Below are 23,402 nucleotides of genomic sequence, written 5' to 3'. Positions count from 1 at the left end.
GACTGAAAACATCCAAGCGTGTTTGCGAGAGCTCTTGGCTTTAAAAGTATCCAATACATAAATCGACACACTAATAGGAAGCATCATAGACTTTATTAATCATAAGACATTTGCGGAAGTAGATCTACGTAAAATAGAAAAATAGCTACATTCACACCCTTAACGCACAAGAAGCCCATTTTGAGTGAAGAATCCGAGATGATAATTTTTCTAAATATTTGCACAGAAAATGGATGGCTGAATTAACCCGGTACTTTTATTTTCTTTGTCCCTGGTGGCGACCGGAGAGCGCCCCCTAGCAGAAGGGCACGTCACTGCTGCAGCAAGCAAACGTGTAGATGACGCTCACCAGGCACAAACTCCCGGGCGCTAGCGCGTCACCCGAGCTGAACACGCTGTCGTCATCGGGCATCGTGGGGGGCTCGGGCATATCCTGGACGCTGAACTCCTGCGAGCGGGCGCTCCAGTCGTTCAAGGTGAACACCATGGTGAGGTTGGCGCCGCTGTTGACCACCGACAGGTCGGTAAAGTTAGCCCAGCAGGAGCGGAACAAGATGGTGGCGTTGCCCTCCAGACCGTCCACACTGGCGCCGCTGGAGTCCTTCAGGCTGGCCGTCACCGTCATGGTGGTCACGTCCACCGACACACACTCACCCTGGAGGTCAAAGTTGTTGTAACTGAGTGCCCTCTAGTGGCTTGAATTGCTGCTCACCTCCTGGTCGACAGCCTTGAGGCTGGGTTGCTGCGAAAGCGGGCCCACGTAGTGACCCGCGATGGGCTCCTGCACCAGCAACAGCTCCTCCACGCTGGACACGTGGCTGATCACGGGCTCGTCTCTCGTCGCCTCAACGGAGGCCTCCTACACGCCCAAACCAAAATGTGGATTCCAGACCTGTTCCTTTGCCACCGAGTCATATGGGTCTTACTTCGTTCCAGAGGGGGTCTGAAGCAGGAGGCGGGGGCGCAATTACTCCCACCGACGAGACGTTGAAGCCGATGGACTGACTGAGGTTACCCGAAATGGCCGCCTGACCCAAATTGTCAGCGATGTTCTTCAGCAGCATAAAGTCTTCCTCATCTGGTGGAGGGAACAAAAGCAGAACCTCAAAATTGCAAAGTCGACATGCCAGACACTATTCCACCGTGATCCAAATCTCACCATCAGTGGTGTTAGAGACTTGCTGAACTGGTGGCTTCTTAATCTCCACCTCCACCGTCAGGCCAGTGGACCTCTTTCTCCGCCTGGAGTCCTCCCGGATGATCTTGGTGATCCGGATCATGTTGGACGGAACATTGAAAAGGGCGGCCAAGTTCCGGACAAGGGTGTCGCCGAAAAATTCCTCCTCAGTCATGGTGGGCAGGCTGAAGGAGATGAAGAGCTTGGGTGACATCCGGATCTCCACTGGTTCAGATCCTCTCAGCAGGACCTTCAACATTTTGGAGTTCCGATCAAAGTAATTGGAGCCATGCGGCGTGGAGCCGTTGAGCTCCGGCACATATTGGCCTGCAGGGAAAAGACAACGAAGAATTCTTTATCCTCTGAGAAGAAAGGACAACAGCCTGTTTGTGTTTCATCATTTCAATACTACTGGCGACCTCTGATGTTTCGTACCGTCGTACAAGGGCTCCTTGAGGCTGTAGTCGCTGTTGTCGTCGTTCCACTCGGCATTGGTGGGCGCCGTGAGCTGGTTGCCGACGTACACGTCCATCTGCTGTGGCTTGCTATAGAAGACGGACACCAGCACGATCTGCAGGGAGCCACCGAAAAACAAAGCCGTCAAAATTTTGTAAACAAAGGAAAATGAATTCATTTTCTTTTACAGAAAAGTAATATATTCATGTATGGACAGGATAAGAAATATTTGATAGACTCTGACCTCATCCTCGTCAGCGTTGAGCATCATGAGGCGCAGCTTCTGAGGACTGACGCTTGAGAAGAAGACGTCCACGGCGTGTTCCGTGGCCACGATGCCATGGAAGAGCGACACCCTCTTCTGACAAGTGTAACCTGAACACCAGCCGTGGTCCTGGGGTCCTGGACGCACACACATACACACACACACGACTTATTAAGATGGGGAACATTTACAAGCATATATAATATATATATATATATATATATATTATTATTATAATTGGGGTGTCTGTATATTAAGAATAGCGTGACATCACGTACCGTTGATGAGGTCGACAAAGCCTTCGCTCAGCACCGCCACCGGACTGAGACGTCGAGTTTCCGTATCGGCGTCCAGACTTTCGATGACGAGCATCCTGTAGTTGAGCGCTGAACATTCGTACGCCTGCCAGGCGCTCATATACGTGCAGTTGGATCGGATCACACCTGAAGTAGTCAGTCGGGAAAGCTTCGGATCTCATTTGCAACTCATTTTGCAATGGTGACCTTTTACCTTTATTGGGGGCTATTTGCTCCACGGGGATGCGGGAGCCGTTGGGGTGGGTCAGCATGACCTTGGGGATGCGGTAGTCACCCAGACCCCTTCTGGAGTCCCCGTCCCACTCATACTCGGACTGTGGTACTACGCTGCCCGCCACCCCCAGCAAGGAGCCGTCCAAGTCCCGCAGCAAAGTCTTCTTCTTGGCGTCGCAATCCATGTCCACGCAGTCGGACGGATTCGCTTTCCTACACACAACACAGAACATTTAAAAAAAAAGCCTCAGAATAATACTTCATAGAAGCGTGTTTTAATTTGGTTTATTTTTTACCTGACATCAGGCCTGTGGATGAAGACCTGAGCCTCCTTGGTGCTGTTGATAGTGGTCAGGTTCCAAACGTGGATGGGGTGCTGCAGGTCCTCGTTGTAGGAGTTGCTCAGGAACATCACGTCTGTCTGCCCCGAGCACGCGCTGCCGAACGCCACGAATGTTGAGTCTGGACGAGAGACTTGTGAGTATCTGCTCCCCGGATGCCGCGTCACGTGTCAACCATTTATGACACTCACCGGCCACTTCCATCACGCCCTTAATGGCGTTGTAGTTGATGTTGCCAGGGAAAGGCTTCTCCGGAGCGGTGTTGTGAGCCGATGCAAAAGACGGCCAGCAGATTCCCGATTTGCCACCTGGGCACGAGATAAGTGACCCATTTACAATGTTTACTTGAAATTAATTGTGTATAGAAAATGTACAAATTGAATTTTCAATTCTGATATATATTCTGATAATATTCCATTTTTTTATGAACAAAAATGTAGAAATATTTTTTTAAATTCTGATATATAGTCTGATAATATATATATATTTTTTACATCCAAATTCAGTGTATTTGATCAAAAAAAAATTAAAATGTATATTTATAAATATATAAAATGTAATAATTTAGTTTAGCAAAATTTTAACTTTGGTACTATACTTGGATAAAATTACCTAGTTTGACAAAAGTCTAATGTTGAGCAAAAATAAAACTGACAAAATTTTTTTTTTATCATTATTAATTCAAAATACTATATCATGTATTTTAGACAAAAAGGCAAAAAAATAAATAAATAAAAAAAAATCAAAACTGACAACAAAATAATTAAACTGGCAAAAAATATAAAACTGGCAAAAATAAAACTGACAAAAAAATGATTTTATGATTATTAATTCAAAATACTATATCATGTATTTTAGACAAAAGTCTAATGTTGAGCAAGAATAAAACTAACAAAATAAATGTATTTTATTATTATTAATTCAAAATACTATATCATACATTTTAAACTCTTGCTAACGTTAGCGCACATAAACTTTGTCCATCACACGGAAAATATTTTTTTCTAATAATTTTTACCATTGCTGGGTTTGGGTGCTCGATGCAAGTTGCTACTGATTGTGTTAAAGTCGTCGGCGTCCAGTGTGTGGGAGCAGTTGAAGTGGGGACTTCCGCCAACCACCACGGCATCCTGACAAAAAAACAACAACATGATAAGAACAAAATATGAAAGGGGAAGTCAAGTCCCGAATTTTTTGTGCACTATAATGTTGGATGTTCTACCACTAGTCGAAAAAGTCTGCACAGAATATCTCACAAAGAACATTTTGGCCAGGCGCTGTTGACGTCTTACCTCCACTCGGATCTTTTTGTCATCATACTGGTGGGACAGGGATGGTGGTGCGTAGATCATGGGCATAATGCCCATGCCGTTGTCCACCAAGGTCACGTTGGACACCGTGATGCTCATGATGGTCTGGGAGGAGCATGATGATGTCATAAATGAGAAAAAACATCAAGAGCAGGAAGTGACAAGTTGATACCTGGAAGTAGATTCCATAGTCAAAGTTCCTCCAGATGAAGAAGTCCCGAATGAGCGAGCACTGGGGGAGCCCGTCCCTGTTCATGAAGACGCCAAAGAGACCGCCGTGAGCCTCGTTGTGAGACCACACCTCGTTGTTGTTGGGGAAACCTGCACGGGATCGCGTCACGTCTTGGAGGATGTTTGTTTTGAAAATATGGACAAATGGGTCGGTCTTACCAGGACACGGCTCGCCATCAATGCGGAAGGCGACCCGCTCGTAGCCCGCCGCGATGTTGTCCTGCATCACAATGTCTGTGCCTTCATTCACCTGATGCCAAGAAGAAAGATTTTTTTTTTTTTACCACCTGAACTTCAAAGTGATTTGACATTTTGGACTAACCTTGAAGGCGGCGCTCCAGTCAAAGTTAAATTCCTCCCTTCTGTCCTGATACGACCCGGGCCACAAAGTCATGATGACCAGGTTCCTTCTCAGGATGATCCTATTGCCCCACACTCTGATCCCTGGACCAGCATCATGACAGACCTTGAGACTTTTTTTTTTTTCAGTTCAACTGACTAAGATTTAGCATTTACCGTCTCCCACAGTGTGGTGGATGACGTTGTCGTCGATAGCCAAGTCGTCCGATCCGAACACCCCGATGGCCGGAGAGAAGCCATCGTGGAAAGAGCAGCCCTGAATATACGAGTCGTTGGCCTGGGAGACCACAAAGTTGAAGACGCTTTAGGAAAATGACAATTGAGCGGACAACATTTGGACGTACCTGTCCCAGGTCTAAGAAAGCCACCGAATATCGTGGGTCGTACTCGTCAGTCCAGCCTTCTTGACCAGATTGGAAGAACTCCACATTCAGGAGTTGAGCCGTGCCTAGAAGAACAGTGAGAATATTAGAGCAAATGTTTTGGGACGCGTCATCAATAAAGCAACCATCAAGTTCTTCAACAAGGCAAGAACTGTATGGCTGATGTCCGGAACTACCACCACAATGAAGTTTTAAGACATTTAGGCTTTCTTCTCTAACCTCTGAAGTCTATTCCTGCCGAGGAGAAAGCGCCGACCAGCAATCGGGCACCAAACGATTCAGCCATCATGTCGGGGTATTCGTCGCCGATGATCTTGATGTTCCTGGTCAGGAGGCCAACGTCTGCCGCGAGCCTGTAAGACCGCGACGTCCCCTCGATGGAGTGGACCTCACCTGGAACGGGAGGTGGAGGCAAAGTCCAAATCTGAGCGTTTAGCGCTAATTGATGTCAGTTTCTGCGTTCAACTGACCGACGTGAGTGTGGCTCAGTGGACGGGTCAAGGTAAGGATGCGTCCATCCATGGACACGGCAGCTATCTCTCGCTTCTCTGTCTCCCACACGCTGTAGCTCGTGGTGGAGATGACCACCTCCTCACCAGGCTGTGCACAGGAAGACCTTGAAGACCAACTAACTGAAAAGAAATTGAACAAGCAAACAGAGCAAAAGAGAGACGGACCATCCAGTCGACAGGCTCCACCAGGTTGAGCGTACTGGACCCGGCGTCGGCTGTGGTGGCGAGCTTGGTGTGATACGAGCTGCGTGGTTCTCCGTAAAGCTCCAGGGTACCAAACACACCCAGCACCTTGGATCCCAGATTGGGACCGTTTGGCAGAGGCCAGTCAGGGGTGCTGTGGTTCCCCCTCAGTCTGATGTGCAGATCTCCAGTGAAGGGTTCGTCCTCCCAGCCTGCCAGCAGCCTGCCGCCCTGGAACACCAGCACACATCATGGCAGCTTCCTGATGGCCACGAGAACCGCCGCTTTGACCTCTACCTGGATGACGATGTAGACTGCGTCGATGACGACCGTGTGGTTCTGAGTCACGGCCCGAGCTGGACGATTGGACGAGGTGTTGGAGGGTTGTGGGACCTCCAGGACTCCCATGATGACCAGTTTGTTAAGGGGAGGTGTGTTGCTATCCAAGACCACCCAAGTTCCTGCGCATGAATGGACCAGGAACGTGACATTACTCTCTACAAATCTAACGCTCCTGTTGGCTTGTCCCATTATGGATGGCCAGCGTGAATCTCTCCCAAAAGTTTTACGACACTCAAATGCAACATTACCTGGCGGGATGACTACATCAGCGCCCTCTGCTGGCGCACTGAAGGCATTGTCAGCCGAGCTCTCCCAGAACAACGTGTTGGACCACAGACTGCAAAGTACGCGGTACACATCAAGATCATGCCGTCACCAAGCTCTGGAGCGTTCCATGTGATCGTACATGAAGTCGTCGGGTCGATGAGTGGGCACCGGGGGGATGGTGGCGGGTGGCGGCGGGATGCAATTCTCAAAGAAGCAACGATAGACTTGGAAGTTCACCGCGACGTCCTTTGAGGAAGGATCCACACTGCTGCGACGCCTGCGCTGGCTCGTCTTGCCTGACACTGAAGGAATGAACACCGTGATGATCAGTCTGGTTCATAGTTCAGTTCCTCCTTTTGAACAAACCAATCAAAGCAGGCCTCACCCATGTAAAACAGGTTGTTGTTGTCCAGGTACCAGTCACCGTTGGAGTTTGAACTGTAGTTGAGCGGCGACGACGAGGCGTTCCTCTCATCCACGATTCTGACCTTATCTGGATTCTGGCTGAAGTTGTGGTGGATGATGATAAATTGATCGAACTACAAGACAGAATGCTGGAGAGTCAAGGCAAAGCGTCATCATCATTCCAGACCTTGATGAGGATGTGTACCTCAAAGCCGTAGAAAGTTGCTTTATAGCTGATATTTGTGAGTTGATCGGCATTGTCTAAGTGCATTTTGAGCGTCTGGCCTGAAGGTAGCAGACCCATCCAGCCATACTTGTGGGTCAATCTCTTCTTCAAGTAGGGGATCACCGTAGTGCCTTCAAAACCAAGCAAGAAACAAATCATCTGGTGCGTTCGTCACGTCTGGCAAGACACTAGCACAGAGTTAGATACAATACCATGCGAGTTGGTCAACACCAGATCGTGGGACTGCAAGGAAGATGGCGTGGGATTGTTGAGGCCCATGCGATGGAAATTGACCGTTTGGTCGCATACAGCTCCGGGGAACACCAAACTAAACTCTGCACTCTCGGAGCAATGCGCCGGGTCAAGCAGGCCATTCATCGGAATCACCTTATGGTTGATGTTCCCTGGAAAAGAACAGCCCAAAGTTGACCTGCTGGAGAGTTGTTCTCAACCTTAGTCCTCGGGCATACCTGTGAGCGAGCCGTCCAGGTCCACCAGCTGTACCTCATGCTCCCACCTGAAGGCGGCCTTGTTGGGCGAGTTCATGAACTGGAGTCCACTTAGGCGCACCGTCCAGCCGCCGCAGCGATCCACGCACGTCCCATCAATTTTGGTCACTCCGATGGCTGCGCAGGAGTCGCGGTCAAAGTTCAAGAATTTGGTACCCGCCACGCTCATGCCATCGGCGAACGGGGCGATGACGCCACGATGCGTGCAGTAGTCTCCGCCCAGTCCGAGCTCGTCCACGTGGCCCACGATGGTGGAGTTGAACAACCCAGCGCCGCCGTTCTCCCCAAAGCCGCTCACCGCCCATGAGAGGATGAGTTTGCCTTCCAGCCCGGCTTTCTCGTTGTTAACCGCGAGCAAATCCACAAACTGCACGGCACCGACGTTGACCCACTCAGCTCCTTTCTCGCAGTTCCAGGCGGTGAGGCCCCGGAAGACGGCGGGTTCGGGCGTGGTGGAACCGCAACCGCCGTTCTTCATGGGGAAAAAGTCCTGGAAGATCCAGATGCCAAACCAACCTTGAGAGTGCACCGTGTTGTTGCGGAACTCGCCGAGGGGAACCTTCTTCTGGCAGATGTTTGGGTCAAAGGAGGGCCCATCGGGGTGCTCGTGCATGCGGTACCAGAAACCAAAGTGGGTGCCTCCTGCCGCGACATTGTGCCGGATGATGTTGTTGGGATTGGTGACCCAGTAGGCGGCGGGCGTGACGTCGTCGTTCAGCAGGCTGCTGCTCTGCCTGACAAACACGGCCAGATTGTACTGCAGGATGTTCTCCGTTTCGATGCCGTCCTCGATAAAGAAGGCGCCGCCCTTGATGTCGAAGATGATATTGTGTTCCACCAGCAGCTGATGGGTCTTGTGGATGGTCACGGCCCGGTTGAATGTCTTGTGGATGGAACACCCACGCACGTATGATTGGTACTCAAGGTTTCCCATCAGATGCCAATGGATGGGGTAGCGACCCAGCCTGAAGGCCTGCCCCGCGTGGTAGATCTGAAGAAGCAGACCGTGTTAAAAGGTCAAGGTTGGGAAAGACTGCCATAGGAACAGGCACCTTCAGGTCAGAAATAGTCGGCAGGGCTGCTAGTACCTCAACAAAGGTCAACCTGCCAACGGCGAGACCCTCGCTTGGTCGGGGAGCGTGGAACATGATGCCGACGCCAAACTCATCGCTGCCCACCTCTTCCCCAAACTTTCCTTGGAAGCAAGTTTGGGTGCTGAACTCTCCTGCAAGAGGTCGTCAATTTCACAATTAGTTTCTCTCGTTCGACACGACGTTTACTTTACAGCCAGAGCAGAACAAGACCTGTGTTGAAACCATCCGGGCAAGCCTCGATGTCTTCCTGCCACTCCACGTTTTGGGAGCCTCGCACCACAACGTTCCTGGTCAGTAGACCCACCTCTGCCCGGGCTTCAAAGGCCGTTCCATCAGGCAGAGTGACGGATATCCCGAGGTGGGAATACTCGAGGGGTTCGGTCAGGGTGATCGTCTGACCGTCGGCCGACACGCTTGCGATGATCTTCACTTCGTTCTCCCTCTGACTGTGCCTGGAAGAAGACAGCAAGTCAAAATTTTGGTTTCCAGACCCTTTGATCAACATTCAAGGAAACTCTAAGGTGTTTTCCTTTGTACATAAGTTGTTTGCTTGTTTTAAAACAACTAGAAGCAAATTTCGAAGAAGTGCTCATCTTGTTTTGCCGACATCTACCTGTGGCCGGTAGAGGCAATGACGATCTCATCTCCCGCTTGCCAAGTCACCGCCTTCATTAGGGTCAATGTAGAGGAGTTTGCATCCGCCGTCTGAGCCAGGCGGGTCCAGACAACTGGAACGGGTTTACCTTCAGGAACAGAAAGACAGTTTCGTATTTAGTTGGACCCAAAAGTGGTCACAAATGAGTTTGGTTTCCCTACCGTGCAAGTCCAGGGTGCCCTCCCTGATTGCCAGCGTCTTGGCGCCGTACACGGGAAGTTCAATGGAGCGTGGATGCCCGTGCAGCGTAATGATGGCTTTATGCTGGAACGGTGCCCCGACCCGGCCCACCTGGAGTGACCCGCCGTCGGTGATGAGGATGTTTTCTGCTTGTAGCTCAATATCAGCCTCGTCGAACACCAGCGTGCCCCCTGAACAAAAACCAGGTCTTAACAAGACAATCTAGGCTAGGACTGTCTGGCTCTTTCTTGACCCCTTCGGATTTTTTTTTTTTTACCACCCCATGAAAACAAGTTTGACACCTTTACTCCCTTTTTTTTGGTCACACCTTGAATTAGAAGCATTTTGAGCACAGGGGTGCTTGTGTCCAAGAGGATGGTCTGTCCTTTGGTGACAACGGCCAAGGACCCCGTCTCGGGTGGAGGCAGCCCCCCCCATGTGTATTTGGATGACCACACATCAATGTAGAAGTAAGAGGCATTGTCCTAAAGTAAAAACCAGATGATGATGTCATCACTTGCCCAAACAGAGTCATCCCATTCTCAAAGAAGACAAGTATACCGTCTTGGCAACGCCCTGGCCTCTGATGTTAACCAGCACGACGGTTTCCTGAGACTGGCGTTGGGCGCCAGTGATGCACACAACGTGCGTAACGTTGGATGATTGGACGTCACACACGGAGCCGGCGATGGTCACGTTGACCTCGTTCGGGTCAGTGCTGGGATGTCAGAAAACAGAGAATCAGTCCAAATATTGCCCATTGTCACGTTGCATGTTGCCTTAACTGCACCTGAAACCGGAGCCGCTGATGGTTAGCGTGGTGCCTCCGGCGGTACCTCCCCGCCGCGGCGACACCTCCGTGATCACGGGTGTGAGCTGGCTTTTGTACGTGAAACCGTTTGACATGTTGACAGCATCCAGTGTGTTAAGTACAGCTACCGTGCAGTTCGTCTCCTCATTCGTGCCTGAGTGAAAACATTGCAGAGAAGAATGTCTCCTCATCCGTGACGTGACGTCTTATTGTCACTGCCGCGACAGACTGCATTCCTGCAGTCTGGTACATGAGGGCTTTCATCATATGTTGAGTGGAAATCCAAAGAGAACCAGCATGTTCACATTCTTGCTTAAATGCATAAACTGTATAAAGTGGTGACAAAACAAGCGGATGGAAACATTTGCGTGTGAGGAAAAGCACGACCTGAGGCACTGGAGCAATTATGTGAAGAGCACATGTTGTTAGAAATATTGCCTTTAACTGTTCTGTGAGATGTTCTGTTAGAACAGGGGTGTCAAACTCATTTTTTTCACGGGCCGCATTGTAGTCATAGCTTCATTCGGAGGGCCATTATGACTGTCAACCCAAATAAATGTATGAGTACCTCATATTATATACAGTAAAAGCTACAAAACAAACTGACAAATAACTCGTTTTCAAATCAGACGAGTAAAAACTGGTCAAATATTTTGAAAAAAATATATTAAAAGTGAAGACAATTTGCAATTCTAGTAATGACACACGAATGTGATGCACAATTTGTCTTCGCGGGCCATCTGCTTCACAGTGCTGACATTTTGGCTCGGTAATGGGAAAATTTCATGTCCATACCGTTATTTTGCGGTGATAGGCAGTAAAGGTGCGTGGACGTGGATGCTTCTCGGTTGACCTCACACTCTTCATCACAAATCAGCACCATAGAATTAAGCGGGTCAAAGCCAGAACCCTGGATAGTCAGCTCGGCACCACCGCCAAAACTTCCTGGAGAGGAGACCAAAGAGTCAAGTCAGCACTTGTGACGGCTGTGCCCGAGTTGAATGCTTACCTTCATTAGGCTCCACGCTGCCAAGTGTCAGTTCATAACGGAACATGACATTTGAGCGAGCGTAACCTTTGAGGTGGTGGTAGAGCATGACCGGGTAGTTCCCGCCTGGATTTTCCCCAACAGTGCATTCCACCCGGTCGTCCGCGAGCGTGAGAACGTTGCAAGTCACGTTGTTGACCGTGACGGTCACCTGCGTTTTGTTCGTGCCCAAGCCAGACCCGTTCAGTGCAATTGTAGAACCGCTAGGACCTACGATAAAAACAAACACGAGGGGTGAAATGTTGAGGAGGTTTTGACAGCTGGATCTTCAAGACCAGGGACGCACCAATGGCAGGACTGATGGAGCTGAGGATGGGGGTCTGTCTTGCAGAGTAGGTAAAGTTGAGAGGGGGATATTCCACATCTAAGACCTGAATGTGGACTAAGACTAGTCCCTCGTCGTGAGGAGGCGTCTGGCATCGAAGACTTCCGGGCGTCACCTCTTCAATCTCGCATGCTGTGCTGTCCACCATCACGCTAGTGTTCCCCGGGAGGAAGCCGTTCCCGATGATCTGGAGCCAGGTGCCCCCCTCCAGGCTGCCCTCAGCGGGACTCAGAGAGGCTTGAGCCAGACTGCTCAGCGTGACCTCTCCGGACGCCAAGCCTTTACTTCTCACAATCACTTCAACAGCATGCAGTCCCGCAGGGAGAGCTTCGATCTTCGCTTCGATGGCGTCGTCAACGACGGCGGTGACTTGCAACCAGATGCCTCCGACTAAAACCGCGACATCCTGAATGTCAACACCAAAGCCCGCCCCGGAGATTGTGATGTTGGTGGCCTGGTTGATGGCGTCAGGAGAAACGGCTGTGACATTTGGAGTGACGGATGACGTGTACAGGAAGGAGCAGTCTGAGGAACAGGAACTCTGGATCCCTCCCCAATGAAAGACGACGTGGCCTTCATGCGGCTGAGACGGGCTGGTGTCACACACCACCGAGGTGTAATTGACTGACACCAAGGAACACGGTTCACCAGCAACGATAAAAAGGCCCTCAGAGAAACCAGAGCCTTGGATGGAGAGCCGGGTGTGGCCGGTGGAGCTGCCTTCAGAAGGCCATACCGAGTCAACAACAGGCAGAACGACAAAGCGGCGCTCCAACTCCTTGGCCACGGCGATGACGGCGCTGCCCAAGTTGTTGACTTTCACCTCGATGGGTAAAGCAACGCCGATTGGCAGACTGTTATTGGCGCTCAACTGGCAGAAAATCTCCGACTGGCTGCTGTTGATGACATGGCAGGGCTCATCCCCGACCTTCACCTGCATGACATGAGGAGAGATGCTTCATACTCTCCAAGCCATGACCAAAGAAGTTGGAAGGAGGACAATACCACAAACCTCCAGAGCGCAGGTCACATTGGTGAGACGTTTTCCCTGGATATGAATGACTTGGTGGTACGAGCCCTGATTGGGGGAGATAGACTGGACGACAGGGGTGGAGCAGCCCGAGGTGCTGAAGGAGACACTATCACTCGACACATTCGTCTGAGTGCAGTCCGGCGTAGCGACACACTCATGTGTCGACCTAGAAATGCGATGAGACTCTGCAGGCAGAAGACAAAGACGATTAGAGCGCTCTATACCAAATATGCTATAAAATATCTTCATACTACCTGTCACGTGTCGGCCCTCCACGCCCCCGACTTGAACTTTGACATCCTTGTTGCTGGTGACCCGGTCCACCACTCTCACCACCCCGCGTAGCTCCAACTTATTATTCTCGTCGATGTAGCCGCTGCTATAGTAATACACACCAGGGATGGTGAAACTGTAGCTGAAGTAACCTGCAGGGAGGGGACAAATGGGTCAGGTCCTTCTTTGGAAAGAACCGTTGATCTAACAGCTCCCCATACGCATAGAAAGTTGCTCTCATATTACTACAGCAAATTATGGAGCTCCCCTACCTCGGGGTTTTTTTTTTCTTCAAGTAAATGCATTCTATACCATTCCCAGGCTTTGGCTCTCCGCTGGAGAACATCACGTCCTCCTCCTCATCAGTGGCACTACCGGGGCTGGGAACGTGATGGACGCCGATCCGGAAAGTACTTTGGAACATAGGTACGGTCCACCTCCACGTGACCATATCGCCGACCTTCACGTTAATGGAAGGCGGGTCCCAAGAGTACCCCTGACCATAAACTGGACAACACAGAGACAAGTGTTGGTTATGCATGTAGTATTGTTTTGTGGTTAATATCTCATTCCATGTCAAGTCGGTGTCCAATTATGGGAGAGAGACACGTGTCTTTGTGACATAAGTGGTCGGTGACAGTTTCCTCGCTCTAAGCACTTTTCTGAAAGTGAATCCAATCGTGGTTCACTTGACATGTGAACAATGAGAAGAGAGGGGCAAACCTACCGGGGTGAACACCCTGGTTGGTGACAATGTGGGTCTCCTCCTGTGACTGCAGCAGGCAGCGTAACTCGTTCGCTGAGGCCACCTGAACCTCGCATTCGGATTCACCTGTCGCACGTGTCCACGACAAAAAAACTAAATGGGTTGATGTTTTTAACAGATTCAGAAAATGCTAAAAAAATATTCCAGTTAAATGAAAACTGTTATACAGCTAATATTGTTTCCGTAAATAAATAAATAAATAAATAAATAGAATTTAATAAAGAATAAAAATGCATTTGTAGTCATTTTAATAAATAAATAATAAATAAATAATAAATAAAACAATTAAAATTAAAATTAAATAAAAAACAAAAATGCATATCAGTATTTGGAGTCATTTTAAAAAATAAATAATGAATAAATAATAAATAAATAATACATAAATAAATAATAAATAAATAATAAATTACCGTTTTTTTCCATGTATAATGCGCCCCCATGTATAATACGCACCCTAAAAATGGCATGTTGATGCTGGAAAAAAGCCTGTACCCATGTATAATACGCACCCAAATTTTGACTCCGACTTAAGTCCGTGAACGTAAAATGATTTCAGAAAAAAGATCATCTTTGGGAACAACCGGATGTTATTCTGCAAGTCAGTATCACTGCGCATGCGCAAGCATACTCAATAGCGAAGAAATGTTTCGGATTTGTGTAGGGTACATTGTGACAGACAGCAAACGAGCAGGTGATTGAGCAAGCGTCTGATACGAGAGCATTGTGTTCGTATGGAGCGTGTTTGAAGTGAACAGCAGAGAAGAAAGCACATCTGTAATGGCGGCCTCCGTATGATATCCGGATTTAAAAAAAAAAAAAATTTTTTTTTTTTTTTTTTGTACCCATGTATAATGCGCACCCCAGATTTTAGGACAATATATTAGTTAAATTTTGCGCATTATACATGGAAAAAAACGGTAAAACATAAAATAAAAAATGCATATCAGTATTTGTAGTCATTTTAATAAGATAAATACTAGATAATGTAAACAATTTATACAATTGTTTATTTTGTCAACAAGTATATAAAATAACATAAAATATATACTCTTAAATGTTTCATTGATTAAATATAATGAAGATAAATCACAATTACCCCAATCAAGCATCATCTCAATGACTTACCGAAATATACTTTGTTGTCGGATACGTTTTGGCTGAAACCAGCTCCCGAAACGGTCACCTGGGTTCCTCCCATCAATGAGCCCGTCGTCGGGGAGATGCTGTGAACTTCCAGGACGTATTCGATCCTGGCGTCCACGCCGTTGCTATGGAAACCAATCAAACTGCTTTTTTACCCAAATCCTTTTTGTTTCATTTCCATATGCTTTTATTTTACCTGCTCTGAGGGTAGCCCTTGTTTCCAACCTGCACATGCACGTCATGCAGGCCGGCTGGCAACATGGGCAGCAGGCAGGTGATGTTTGTGGAAGTCCACTGCTCGATCTGGCACTCCATTTCACCCACATACACCTTGCTATTATTGGCTGGCTCACCCAGATTTGACCCCAACACGGTGAGAACGCGACGTCCTGACAAGATAACCACACACACACACGTGAGCTATTTTTTCCACCTCCACGTCGCTCCCGTCAGCCGAATAATTGTCATTGTGGGCTGATTACGCGTTGCTAAAGTGCGGTGCTTAGTACCTACAAACACACATAAGAAAAAAAACAGTAATGAGAAAATCCTTTGAGATGATTGACAGGAACCAACGTTCATTCTTGGGTTGTGATTCCTCGAAGGTGATTGTTTACCTGCTCAGGTATGTACGTAATTACTGGAGATGTTTATGAGAGACATATAATTAACAACAATGGCAGGGCAGAAAGACACGTTGATGATTTGAACTACCAAATCATGACATAATAATAATCAACAACAGATATCTGTTGGCAGGTTGCATGGGAATCAGGACTTACCAAAGACAGTGGTCTCGGTGGGACTCAGGTCAGTTATCTCAGGTGTCAGGGTGAGGTCAAAGTTGAAGGTGTCGTTTGCCTTCTTGCTCATGTTGCCCACGCTGACTGCAACCGTCTGCGGGCCCACACTCCCCTAATCCATGCAAGAAACAACTCAGAATCTCGTTTGGGATATTTTCCATTTTGGAATGTGACAACTTACTGCTGCCGTTCTGCATTTGAGCTCTGTGGGACTTGCGTGGACCACCTGGCACATCGCGCCACCAACAGTGACGTTGGTGTCCTGGCTGAAGCCGAAGCCCGTCACGGTCAAAAGTGTTCCGCCTTGGACACACACACAAGAAATAATTTTTGAAGTCACGACTTGTTCTTTTGCCTGCGTGAGTCGGACGACGAGTTGAGGTGTACCTGCAGTGCTCCCAGACGTCGGGGAGAAAGATGAGACGATGAGCTGGTAGGTGAAGTTGAGTACGCTACCGCCTACAAAACGAGGATGACCCAAGGAGGGGAAGTTGATCCACACGGGGACAGTACCCGCGCCGGCACTTCCCAGTCGGCACACCAGGCTCTCCGCTGCGACAAAAGCCCTCTTGGTTAGTTTTCGGGTCATTGAATTTGGCTTGACTAAAGGGCTTCTGGCTTCACCTGAGACGTCTTCCACCACACATGGTGCTTCTCCTACCATGACGGAGGCACTTTCATTGCTGAAGCCAGTCCCGGTTACCGTCAAAAGGGTCCCCAGTCCAATAGATCCTAGTCAAGTCGGGCATTTTCCATTCATTTGTTTGGATTGAATCAGCGGTACTAACTGGATCTCGTAGACCAGAATCAAGTCCCATCACTGAGTTTTGAGCAAATTACCTTGAGATGGGCTGATTCCACTAACTGTTGGTGTCTTCTCATCCAACCATTCAAAGCCACAGTCGCCGGAACACTTTGAGGGAATGCCGTTAATGTAAACCTCCACCTGTGAGAATGTCAATGAGTTCTCAGGGATAAGGTTTGGATTTGGACCTCATCCAGGAATGCATTGTCCAACAGGTTTGATCATACCTGCGGTTTGGTCTCCCCAACCCGGAAGAAGTCTCCCGTCAAACTCGATATCATCTGTCCTCCTTTCTTCTTTTCGTTGGCCCAAATAACCACGTCGATGCCCTCGAGTGAAGAACCGTCAAGCTGCAAGGGAGGCTGGTCTCCTGGCTGGGTCAGCCACTCTACCACCCACTTGGGTCTCTTGCACGTTCCGGCGTATCTGACATCAACCACGCCCATACCGGAGATTCCCTCCAGGGCGTACTTCAGGTCTTCTGCGCTGATGCCCACGGACAAACCTGAGAACAAGTGCTGGTCAAGCAACTTCGTTGGGCCTGGGTTTGTGTTTCTAGAAGTTCAGTTGGGCTACCTTCGATACGCTGTCCATGCATCACCACATCAAACGAGCCCGTCACAGCTGGAGTGGCTTTGTGGATACGATTGACGCTGATCTTTGCTTCCCCTTCCTGAAACTCGTTCATATCCTCGCTACTGTTGGACATCTTCAAATGGACCAAAAGGAAGAAGATTCAACCAAGGCTGAACTGCTGCTGTGACGTTTATCTGGAGCTCTTTTGAGGAGTTACCTGCAGGAAGCCAACGTCTATGAGCGGGAAGTCAAACGCGCAGTCCATCGAAATAGCCGTGATCTCGTAGCAAATTTGTGAAGCGTTTGACTTGATCTCTTTCACAACCGAGAACTCTTGGAAGGTACGACCAGAGCTCTCAAATGGTGGTGGTCTCCTCTTGTGGGGAACCGCTATGAGAAAACCGCAAGAAAAATTAATTTCCAGGTCATAGAAGATGGTTGTTCTCAGAGAATCTGCTTACTTTGTTCGGTGATGGTGGTCCGCTTCTTGGTGATGTGGACAGCATCCACGTAGAAATCTTCCCCGGAGTCATCATTGTTCAAGTAAATTTCCTCGACAGTGTGAGAGCTTCCTTGGTAATTTGTCTGGAGAGATGTTTGCAGGTCCACGCACTTGTAACTCCATCTGCACAGAAATAATCTTCATCTCTGGTCGTCTAGATTTACAGAGAGATTTCTTGAATGTGCTTTTTACTGACGTAGGGCCTTTGGTAAAGGTTACGTCGATATTTCCAGTCACTGTCTTAGTCGTGCCAGCAATGTCCTTATACGTGAACTTTAACCCGATTGTATCACTTAGCATTCCCTTATGTGCAAAGCAAAGCTGGAAAGAAAGAACAAAGTGGTTTTCATCCAAAACGGTTTCATCTCTGGAGCTATAAATCGAGCAGTTCTACCATTGGATATTGGCTCAGAGGAATTGTCCCATAGGTGTCGCCGGACTCTTTGGTGTAACTGTCCTTGAAAAGAACTTGTGGGTTTTCCAAGGACCATAAGCCGCAGAAGGCGGTTCTCACAGGGGTCCCTCTGTTGTCGCCAAACTATTCAATGGAAGAATCAGTTAAGGTTGTTTGAAAAATCAGACTAGATGATTATTCCATCATCTCATGACATCACTGACCATGGAGTTGTCATCTTCATAGTTCTTGAAAAACATCACATCTCGTCCTTCCTCGGTGAGAATCTCAAGGGGACACTCTGCCTTCATCAGGTCCTCAAGTGCCGATTGGACCTGGTTAGGGTTAGGTGTAGGGTTAGGGTTAGATTTGAAGTTTGAAGTCAATCCTGGAACTGACCTCAGAACCACTGGCATTGTAGGGGATGGGTTTCGTGGCGATCCCTCCCCAGTGCAAAGTAACCGTTGACATGTTACTCCTTCCTTTGGTCACCTCAGAAATGCTGATGTTTGTGTACTGGCCATAACTCTCGGAGTAGAGAGGCTTGAAGTCACCTGAGAGTCAAAATCAGGTTCTCTTAGTCTTGTCAGAAGTCCAATGCCACTCTTACAGGAAGATTCAAAACTTGCCAACTTCGCACCTCTGTAGGAATTGAAGGTGACCGTGAAATGAACTCCATCGGCGTCTTCGGTCCTGCTGACTTGGACCGTGTCGGGTTTGATGGACCATAGGCTGTTCAAGGCTCTCTCCATCACAGCAGCGCTGGCGCTCACCGCAATCAGATCTATAGGGCATTTTTTTTTTCCGATCATTTGTTGGGAATTTTGAAAATGATAATGAAGGGTACACAAGTTTGGATTTTGACGGAATATCAAGGTTACCCGTAATTGCGCCTTCGTAGCGGAGGCGGAAGTAAGTGCTTCCACACTGAAGGTCGATGCAGCTGCTATTGATGCTAACTTTCTGGACTTCTTTGACCCCATTAGCACTACTAGGCCACGATTCCAAGGTAAGAACCTGAAAGATCACCACCAGCAGATGTTGGACTCCCAGAGATCCACCAAGCTAACCTCTACCTACCTGTTTCTCATCAAACATCTCGGATTCCACCAATATGTGCTGGACCTCATTCACGGCATCGTTCGTCTGGGCTTCCGTAAACGGACTTTCTGGTCGGAACATGGCTAAGTTGATTCCGGCTGCTCCGCCATATTCTTGATGCAGAATTTCAAGGTAGTAGCTGCAGGAAGAAAGGAATAAAACATTTTTTACCAAACAGATAACAAATCTTGATCGGTTTTGGTGTGACCAACCAAATATGGCAATGTGACTTTGCACTTACACTTTTCCTTTGTCAAGCGTCATGACTTCGGACTTTTGCGATGCAAGCTTCGTGTAGTCTGAGACGTAGCTCGGCTGATATGCCACTTTGACCTAAAGAGACGTTTGTAAAACATTTGTTTTGAGCAGGTCATATTGGAAAAATGATATTGCCAAATGATCATGCCTTGTCCTCCGGGCGGCTGGAGTTGCTGAAGTACAATTCGCAACGATCGTCACAGTTGAGGTAGATGGTGTAGTTGCCGCTGGCCGGTGGTGCAAAGAAACCGGTAGTTCTGGTGCTTATCCAGTTAAGTTCAAGCACAAAGTTGTGGGGCATGGAGTCGATCCAGTTCTCCCAGTAACCCTCTTTGCTCTCGTTGTAGCTGAGTATGTCGCTCATCGCTGAGGGGTTCGTGTTGTTCCAAACTTGCACCTTCAAGCCTCGGCCACCTGGGTTGATTGGAAGTCAGAAGGATTTATTTCATTTGATGTGCAAAGCCTCAGCTCTGAGAATTCTCAGCACTGTTGTTTAGGTGCGTGACAGTCATTTATCATCTTAATCTGTATTTTGATAAAATCGCAACGGATCAAAGTGTTGACATGATGGCGGAACACCGTCCACGTGTTTTTTTGAAGCGGACGTGCAATGAAGCATCAAAGAATCTCACCTGGGTAGAGTGTCATGTTGTTGACGTTGTTGTCATCCATTTGACTCTTTTGCGTCACGCATGTGATCGCATCATCACGCACACTCTTGATATCACACGGCATCCCTATGAAAATGTGGAGAAGTGCTTTATTCCAGTTTTTTGGGTACGTTGAAATTTTATTGATTGGTTTTGATATGACAGTTAGCTATTTGGCTAACACGCTACTCTTTGTGTCGCTGTGAGATTCTTGCGTTGATTTCTGATATGTAAATCATGTGTCATGGAAACTTGAGTGAAATGGTCTCGCTAATCTGCCAGAAGAATCTGCCCAATCACTCAGCATGTTTCCATTGTTGTCAAGTACACAATGAGAACCTTTCTTTGAAGAGGATTATCAGCGTTGCGTGCGAGCCTACAAACATTTTCTCTTTTGTCGTCTGGGGACTTACACACAATGTCGACTGTGACATGGAAAAAAGGGGGGTGGGGGAGGGGGTTGCATTTTTGTAATTACCTCCCACGAAGACACGTGCTGGAATGTCGGTTTCATCGAAGAACCGCCCGTGGATGGTCAGGAGGGTTCCGCCCATGACGCTGCCATTGGATGGCGTGATGGCCGTAACCTCTAAAATGTTGAATCGGATTTTGTTACCTTTCAGGATACTTTGAAACATTTTAACTTGTACCTACCTGCAAATGTCTGAAACATGGCGAGCTGTCCTTGAGCTGAGACCTTGAAAAGCTTCTTCTCGGGTAAACTCCTGGATTTAAACAGATTTTTTTAATTTCGAAACAAACAGGTCTTGAATCTGCTTTAATCACTAGACAAAAAAAGTACTGCAATTTTTGGACTATAAGACGCACTGGACTATAAGCCGGACCAGCTAAAACTTTGGGGAAAAAAAATTGTGGCTTATAGTCCGAAATTTACGCTAATAGTTATTTATTAGCTAAGTTCTAAAGTCAGTTATATTCAACTGTTAAAAACATAATTCCCGCTGACCTGCCATAATTCGAATCCAAGATGTAGCTCATGTTGTGATGTCCTGTGGGAGGCAGTTTGGGGGGGGAAATGATCAAAATCTACAAATTAAATCCAAATTTAAAACAATTTGCCATCAGCCACCGGAGCTTACCCACGTAAGTCCCCGTTGTTTTGCAGCTCATGTGTCCCCACACCGAGGTCTCTGAATATAGCTTCAGATTATAGCTTCAAAGACACACAGCGTAATTAAAATAAATACATTTTAATGCATTTAATTTACTTCTTTTTTTTTTTTTTTACTTACAGTTCATCAGAATCTGGTTTGAGCAGCTCACACAGCATCCCCTTCATATAGGCCCTGTGTGACGGAGGATTTGTATTATTATTTTTTTCTGTTTACAACTAAGACCCAATTTGGAACATGTGTTCATACCTGAGAAATCTGACGTTCCTTCCATTGGAGCTCAGCGCGGTGTTACTGCCGTAGACATCTGTGAAGATGAGTCCTTCCACCGTCACCACCGTCCCTGCAAGGTATGATTTCACTTTTTAGCACTTTGCAAAGTGTGAGAGTTATTTTATTTTTAGATTGGGGATGTCACCTGGAAGCCCACTGACGGGAGTGAGGGACCGTATGGTTGGAGTTTGGTACCATCTTGTCTGCAGACGATAGTGAGATGTTACAAAATAGAAGATGGAACACAAATGGGTTTAATTGGACTTCAGGGATGCTTACGTAGAAGCTGCAGTAGTACGAGGTGACTCGGCCTCTGCATATGCCTTCATCAGGGATGGGAACGCCATTGATGCTGACACGGACCGTGTACCGGTCGCTCGGCATGGCTCTGCCAAGAAGATGAAACTTTGTTTTTGGACGTGTAGGACAAAGCAGGAGTGGCAGGAGTCGTCCACCGTGCTATTTCGAGATTCCCTCAATTTTTTTTTTTTTGTACCTGGTGTAGCACATGATCTGGTTGCCGTGCGTGGAATCCCTCTCAACGTCGCACGGGATAGACAAGGTGTTCGATACCAGCGTCACGCGGTTCCCAAACATGTCGTTTTGGGGATTGAGCTGGAATTGTCCTTCTTGAGCGAAACCTTTTATGTGAAGAAAATAAACAAAAATTCACATACATTTTTTTTGCATAGTCACACTTGGGGAGTGGGGGGGTACCTTCTCCAGTCAGGGTGAGACGTGTCGCTCCCTCTGTGCTTCCTGTATGCGGTTGCACGTAATGTAGGCGCTGAGCATCTGAGTAAAACATTAGAGTCAGTGGAACTTAATCTACTGATTAATAATAATCTAATAAAATTCTACCTGGGAAAAAAAAATAAAAAATACAGCAGCATGGTTGTTCTAAAAGTATGTTTAATACTAATGAAAGCAATTCTAATAGCACTGCACTTAAAGAAAATAAAAAACAGAAATTCAATTCAATTAAAAAAATTACCAAAATAAATCCCCAAAAATTTGACGGCAAGTGGTTTTTTTTTTTTTTTGCATTTTACTCACAGCTGCAGCAGCAAAGTGCGAGGAGCAGAGCTTCTGGTCGGACCTTCATCCTACCTCGCTACATCAGAAAAATACAAATCATCATCAAATCCGAAGTAAAATGCAAAATTACTAAGTCTTTATCTTACCTGCGCCCAGTCACGAAAATCTTGAATGTCTCAGAGTCTTTAAATGTTTTTCTTCCTTTGTGTGTTTTTTGGTGGTGAGCAATGGCTCTTTTATGAAGGTGGCCGCACCTGCAAAGGGGGCTGGACCTGCAGGTGAGCCGCACGCCCAGATGGTCACACCACAACCGCACGGGGACAGAGACAAAGGAGCTGTCAACTGATGGGTATCAAGTGTCAATCTTTCTCCAAAAGCTATTTAAAGCGCTATCTGGAATTGTTTGGAAATTCTTTGCCAAAAAAAGTCAAAGCATTCTTGTAGGAAGACACTCCACGAAGCCATTACATTATCGAGGGTTTGGTAAAATCTCGTAAAAGATCTCATTTCAGTCATTTAGCTCTTGTAATATTAATTAATTATAAGATAGTTCAATCTAAATTAATTTTATGTATGTCATTAATTGTAGTCAGTTTAAGTAGTTGAAGTAAAATTCAAAGGAATAATCATTAAACAGTTTACACACCTTTATCTTCCCCAAAATGTATAAAAAAAAAGTTTTGGCAAAAAAAAGTAAGAAATTCTCATTTTTTAATTTACCATTTCGAAGGAAATTATAGTATTTAAGCAATTATCCAACACAGTATTTTTCAAGTGTATGTTATTGTCAATTTTGGTTGTATTTGTCTATGATAAAATAATTATTTGATTTGAGATCTGTCAGCTTGATCTGGGGGGTGCACCCCCCCCCCAAATAAATTTTACATGACTTTTTACAAGATTCTTGCTAATGTAAATGCTCATATTGTGGATTAGTTAAACACAAATATGAATCTGATGGAATGAAAAAGTAAGAGCAGCACAAAAAGTTGGCATTTGATTGGGGGGGGTGTAGACTTTTTGGAGCCACCGTCAGGGACATAC

The 23,402-nt window shown here is 47.2% G+C and overlaps 1 protein-coding gene and 1 long non-coding RNA gene across 2 annotated transcripts; one reads left to right on the top strand and one right to left on the bottom strand.

Moving 5' to 3' along the window:
* Positions 1-74: 74 nt before the first annotated feature.
* On the bottom strand, positions 75-22,599 carry pkhd1l1.1 (PKHD1 like 1, tandem duplicate 1). The gene is made up of 74 exons (XM_061266960.1): positions 22,505-22,599; positions 22,377-22,434; positions 22,038-22,115; positions 21,817-21,961; positions 21,600-21,708; positions 21,466-21,523; positions 21,297-21,390; positions 21,168-21,221; positions 21,015-21,088; positions 20,882-20,924; positions 20,569-20,639; positions 20,393-20,503; positions 19,897-20,001; positions 19,413-19,678; positions 19,248-19,339; positions 18,986-19,145; positions 18,787-18,922; positions 18,546-18,689; positions 18,305-18,459; positions 18,130-18,240; positions 17,906-18,049; positions 17,708-17,832; positions 17,471-17,634; positions 17,227-17,399; positions 17,010-17,142; positions 16,661-16,938; positions 16,469-16,574; positions 16,253-16,360; positions 16,016-16,180; positions 15,810-15,931; positions 15,608-15,740; positions 15,022-15,214; positions 14,808-14,950; positions 13,644-13,748; positions 13,229-13,423; positions 12,898-13,068; positions 12,623-12,828; positions 11,572-12,544; positions 11,247-11,495; positions 11,033-11,182; positions 10,217-10,391; positions 9,988-10,144; positions 9,755-9,911; positions 9,408-9,617; positions 9,205-9,334; positions 8,802-9,043; positions 8,586-8,722; positions 7,459-8,488; positions 7,201-7,392; positions 6,968-7,119; positions 6,743-6,896; positions 6,497-6,659; positions 6,339-6,427; positions 6,046-6,209; positions 5,731-5,979; positions 5,524-5,653; positions 5,273-5,446; positions 5,015-5,118; positions 4,827-4,947; positions 4,633-4,754; positions 4,470-4,560; positions 4,252-4,400; positions 4,062-4,184; positions 3,788-3,899; positions 2,961-3,077; positions 2,725-2,890; positions 2,409-2,641; positions 2,177-2,341; positions 1,878-2,035; positions 1,613-1,748; positions 1,160-1,504; positions 927-1,078; positions 713-859; positions 75-655 (listed from the first exon to the last, which is right to left on the bottom strand). Exons 2-74 carry the CDS (start codon positions 22,423-22,425, stop codon positions 296-298), a joined length of 12,597 nt encoding a protein of 4,198 aa, XP_061122944.1. The 5' UTR covers positions 22,426-22,434; positions 22,505-22,599; the 3' UTR covers positions 75-295.
* On the top strand, positions 20,493-21,601 carry LOC133144352 (uncharacterized). The gene is made up of 3 exons (XR_009710660.1): positions 20,493-20,631; positions 21,170-21,397; positions 21,452-21,601. It is a non-coding gene; the product is annotated as an uncharacterized LOC133144352 (long non-coding RNA).
* Positions 22,600-23,402: the final 803 nt, after the last annotated feature.

This window comes from Syngnathus typhle, linkage group LG20 (genome assembly GCF_033458585.1).
Source record: "Syngnathus typhle isolate RoL2023-S1 ecotype Sweden linkage group LG20, RoL_Styp_1.0, whole genome shotgun sequence".
Taxonomy (NCBI): Eukaryota; Metazoa; Chordata; class Actinopteri; order Syngnathiformes; family Syngnathidae; genus Syngnathus; species Syngnathus typhle.
This window is presented reverse-complemented; position numbering and strand designations above follow the sequence as displayed.

What these genes read in the sequence shown, in the direction of transcription:
- pkhd1l1.1 (XM_061266960.1), bottom strand. Translation starts at nt 22,425, where the DNA reads ATGAAGGTCCGACCAGAAGCTCTGCTCCTCGCACTTTGCTGCTGCAGC. An exon ending in TCCCGTCAGTGGGCTTCCAG is followed by an intron (nt 21,391 to 21,465) that starts GTGACATCCCCA and finishes CATACCTTGCAG; the next exon opens with GGACGGTGGTGACGGTGGAA. An exon ending in GCAGGTTGACCTTTGTTGAG is followed by an intron (nt 8,489 to 8,585) that starts GTACTAGCAGCC and finishes CTGCTTCTTCAG; the next exon opens with ATCTACCACGCGGGGCAGGC.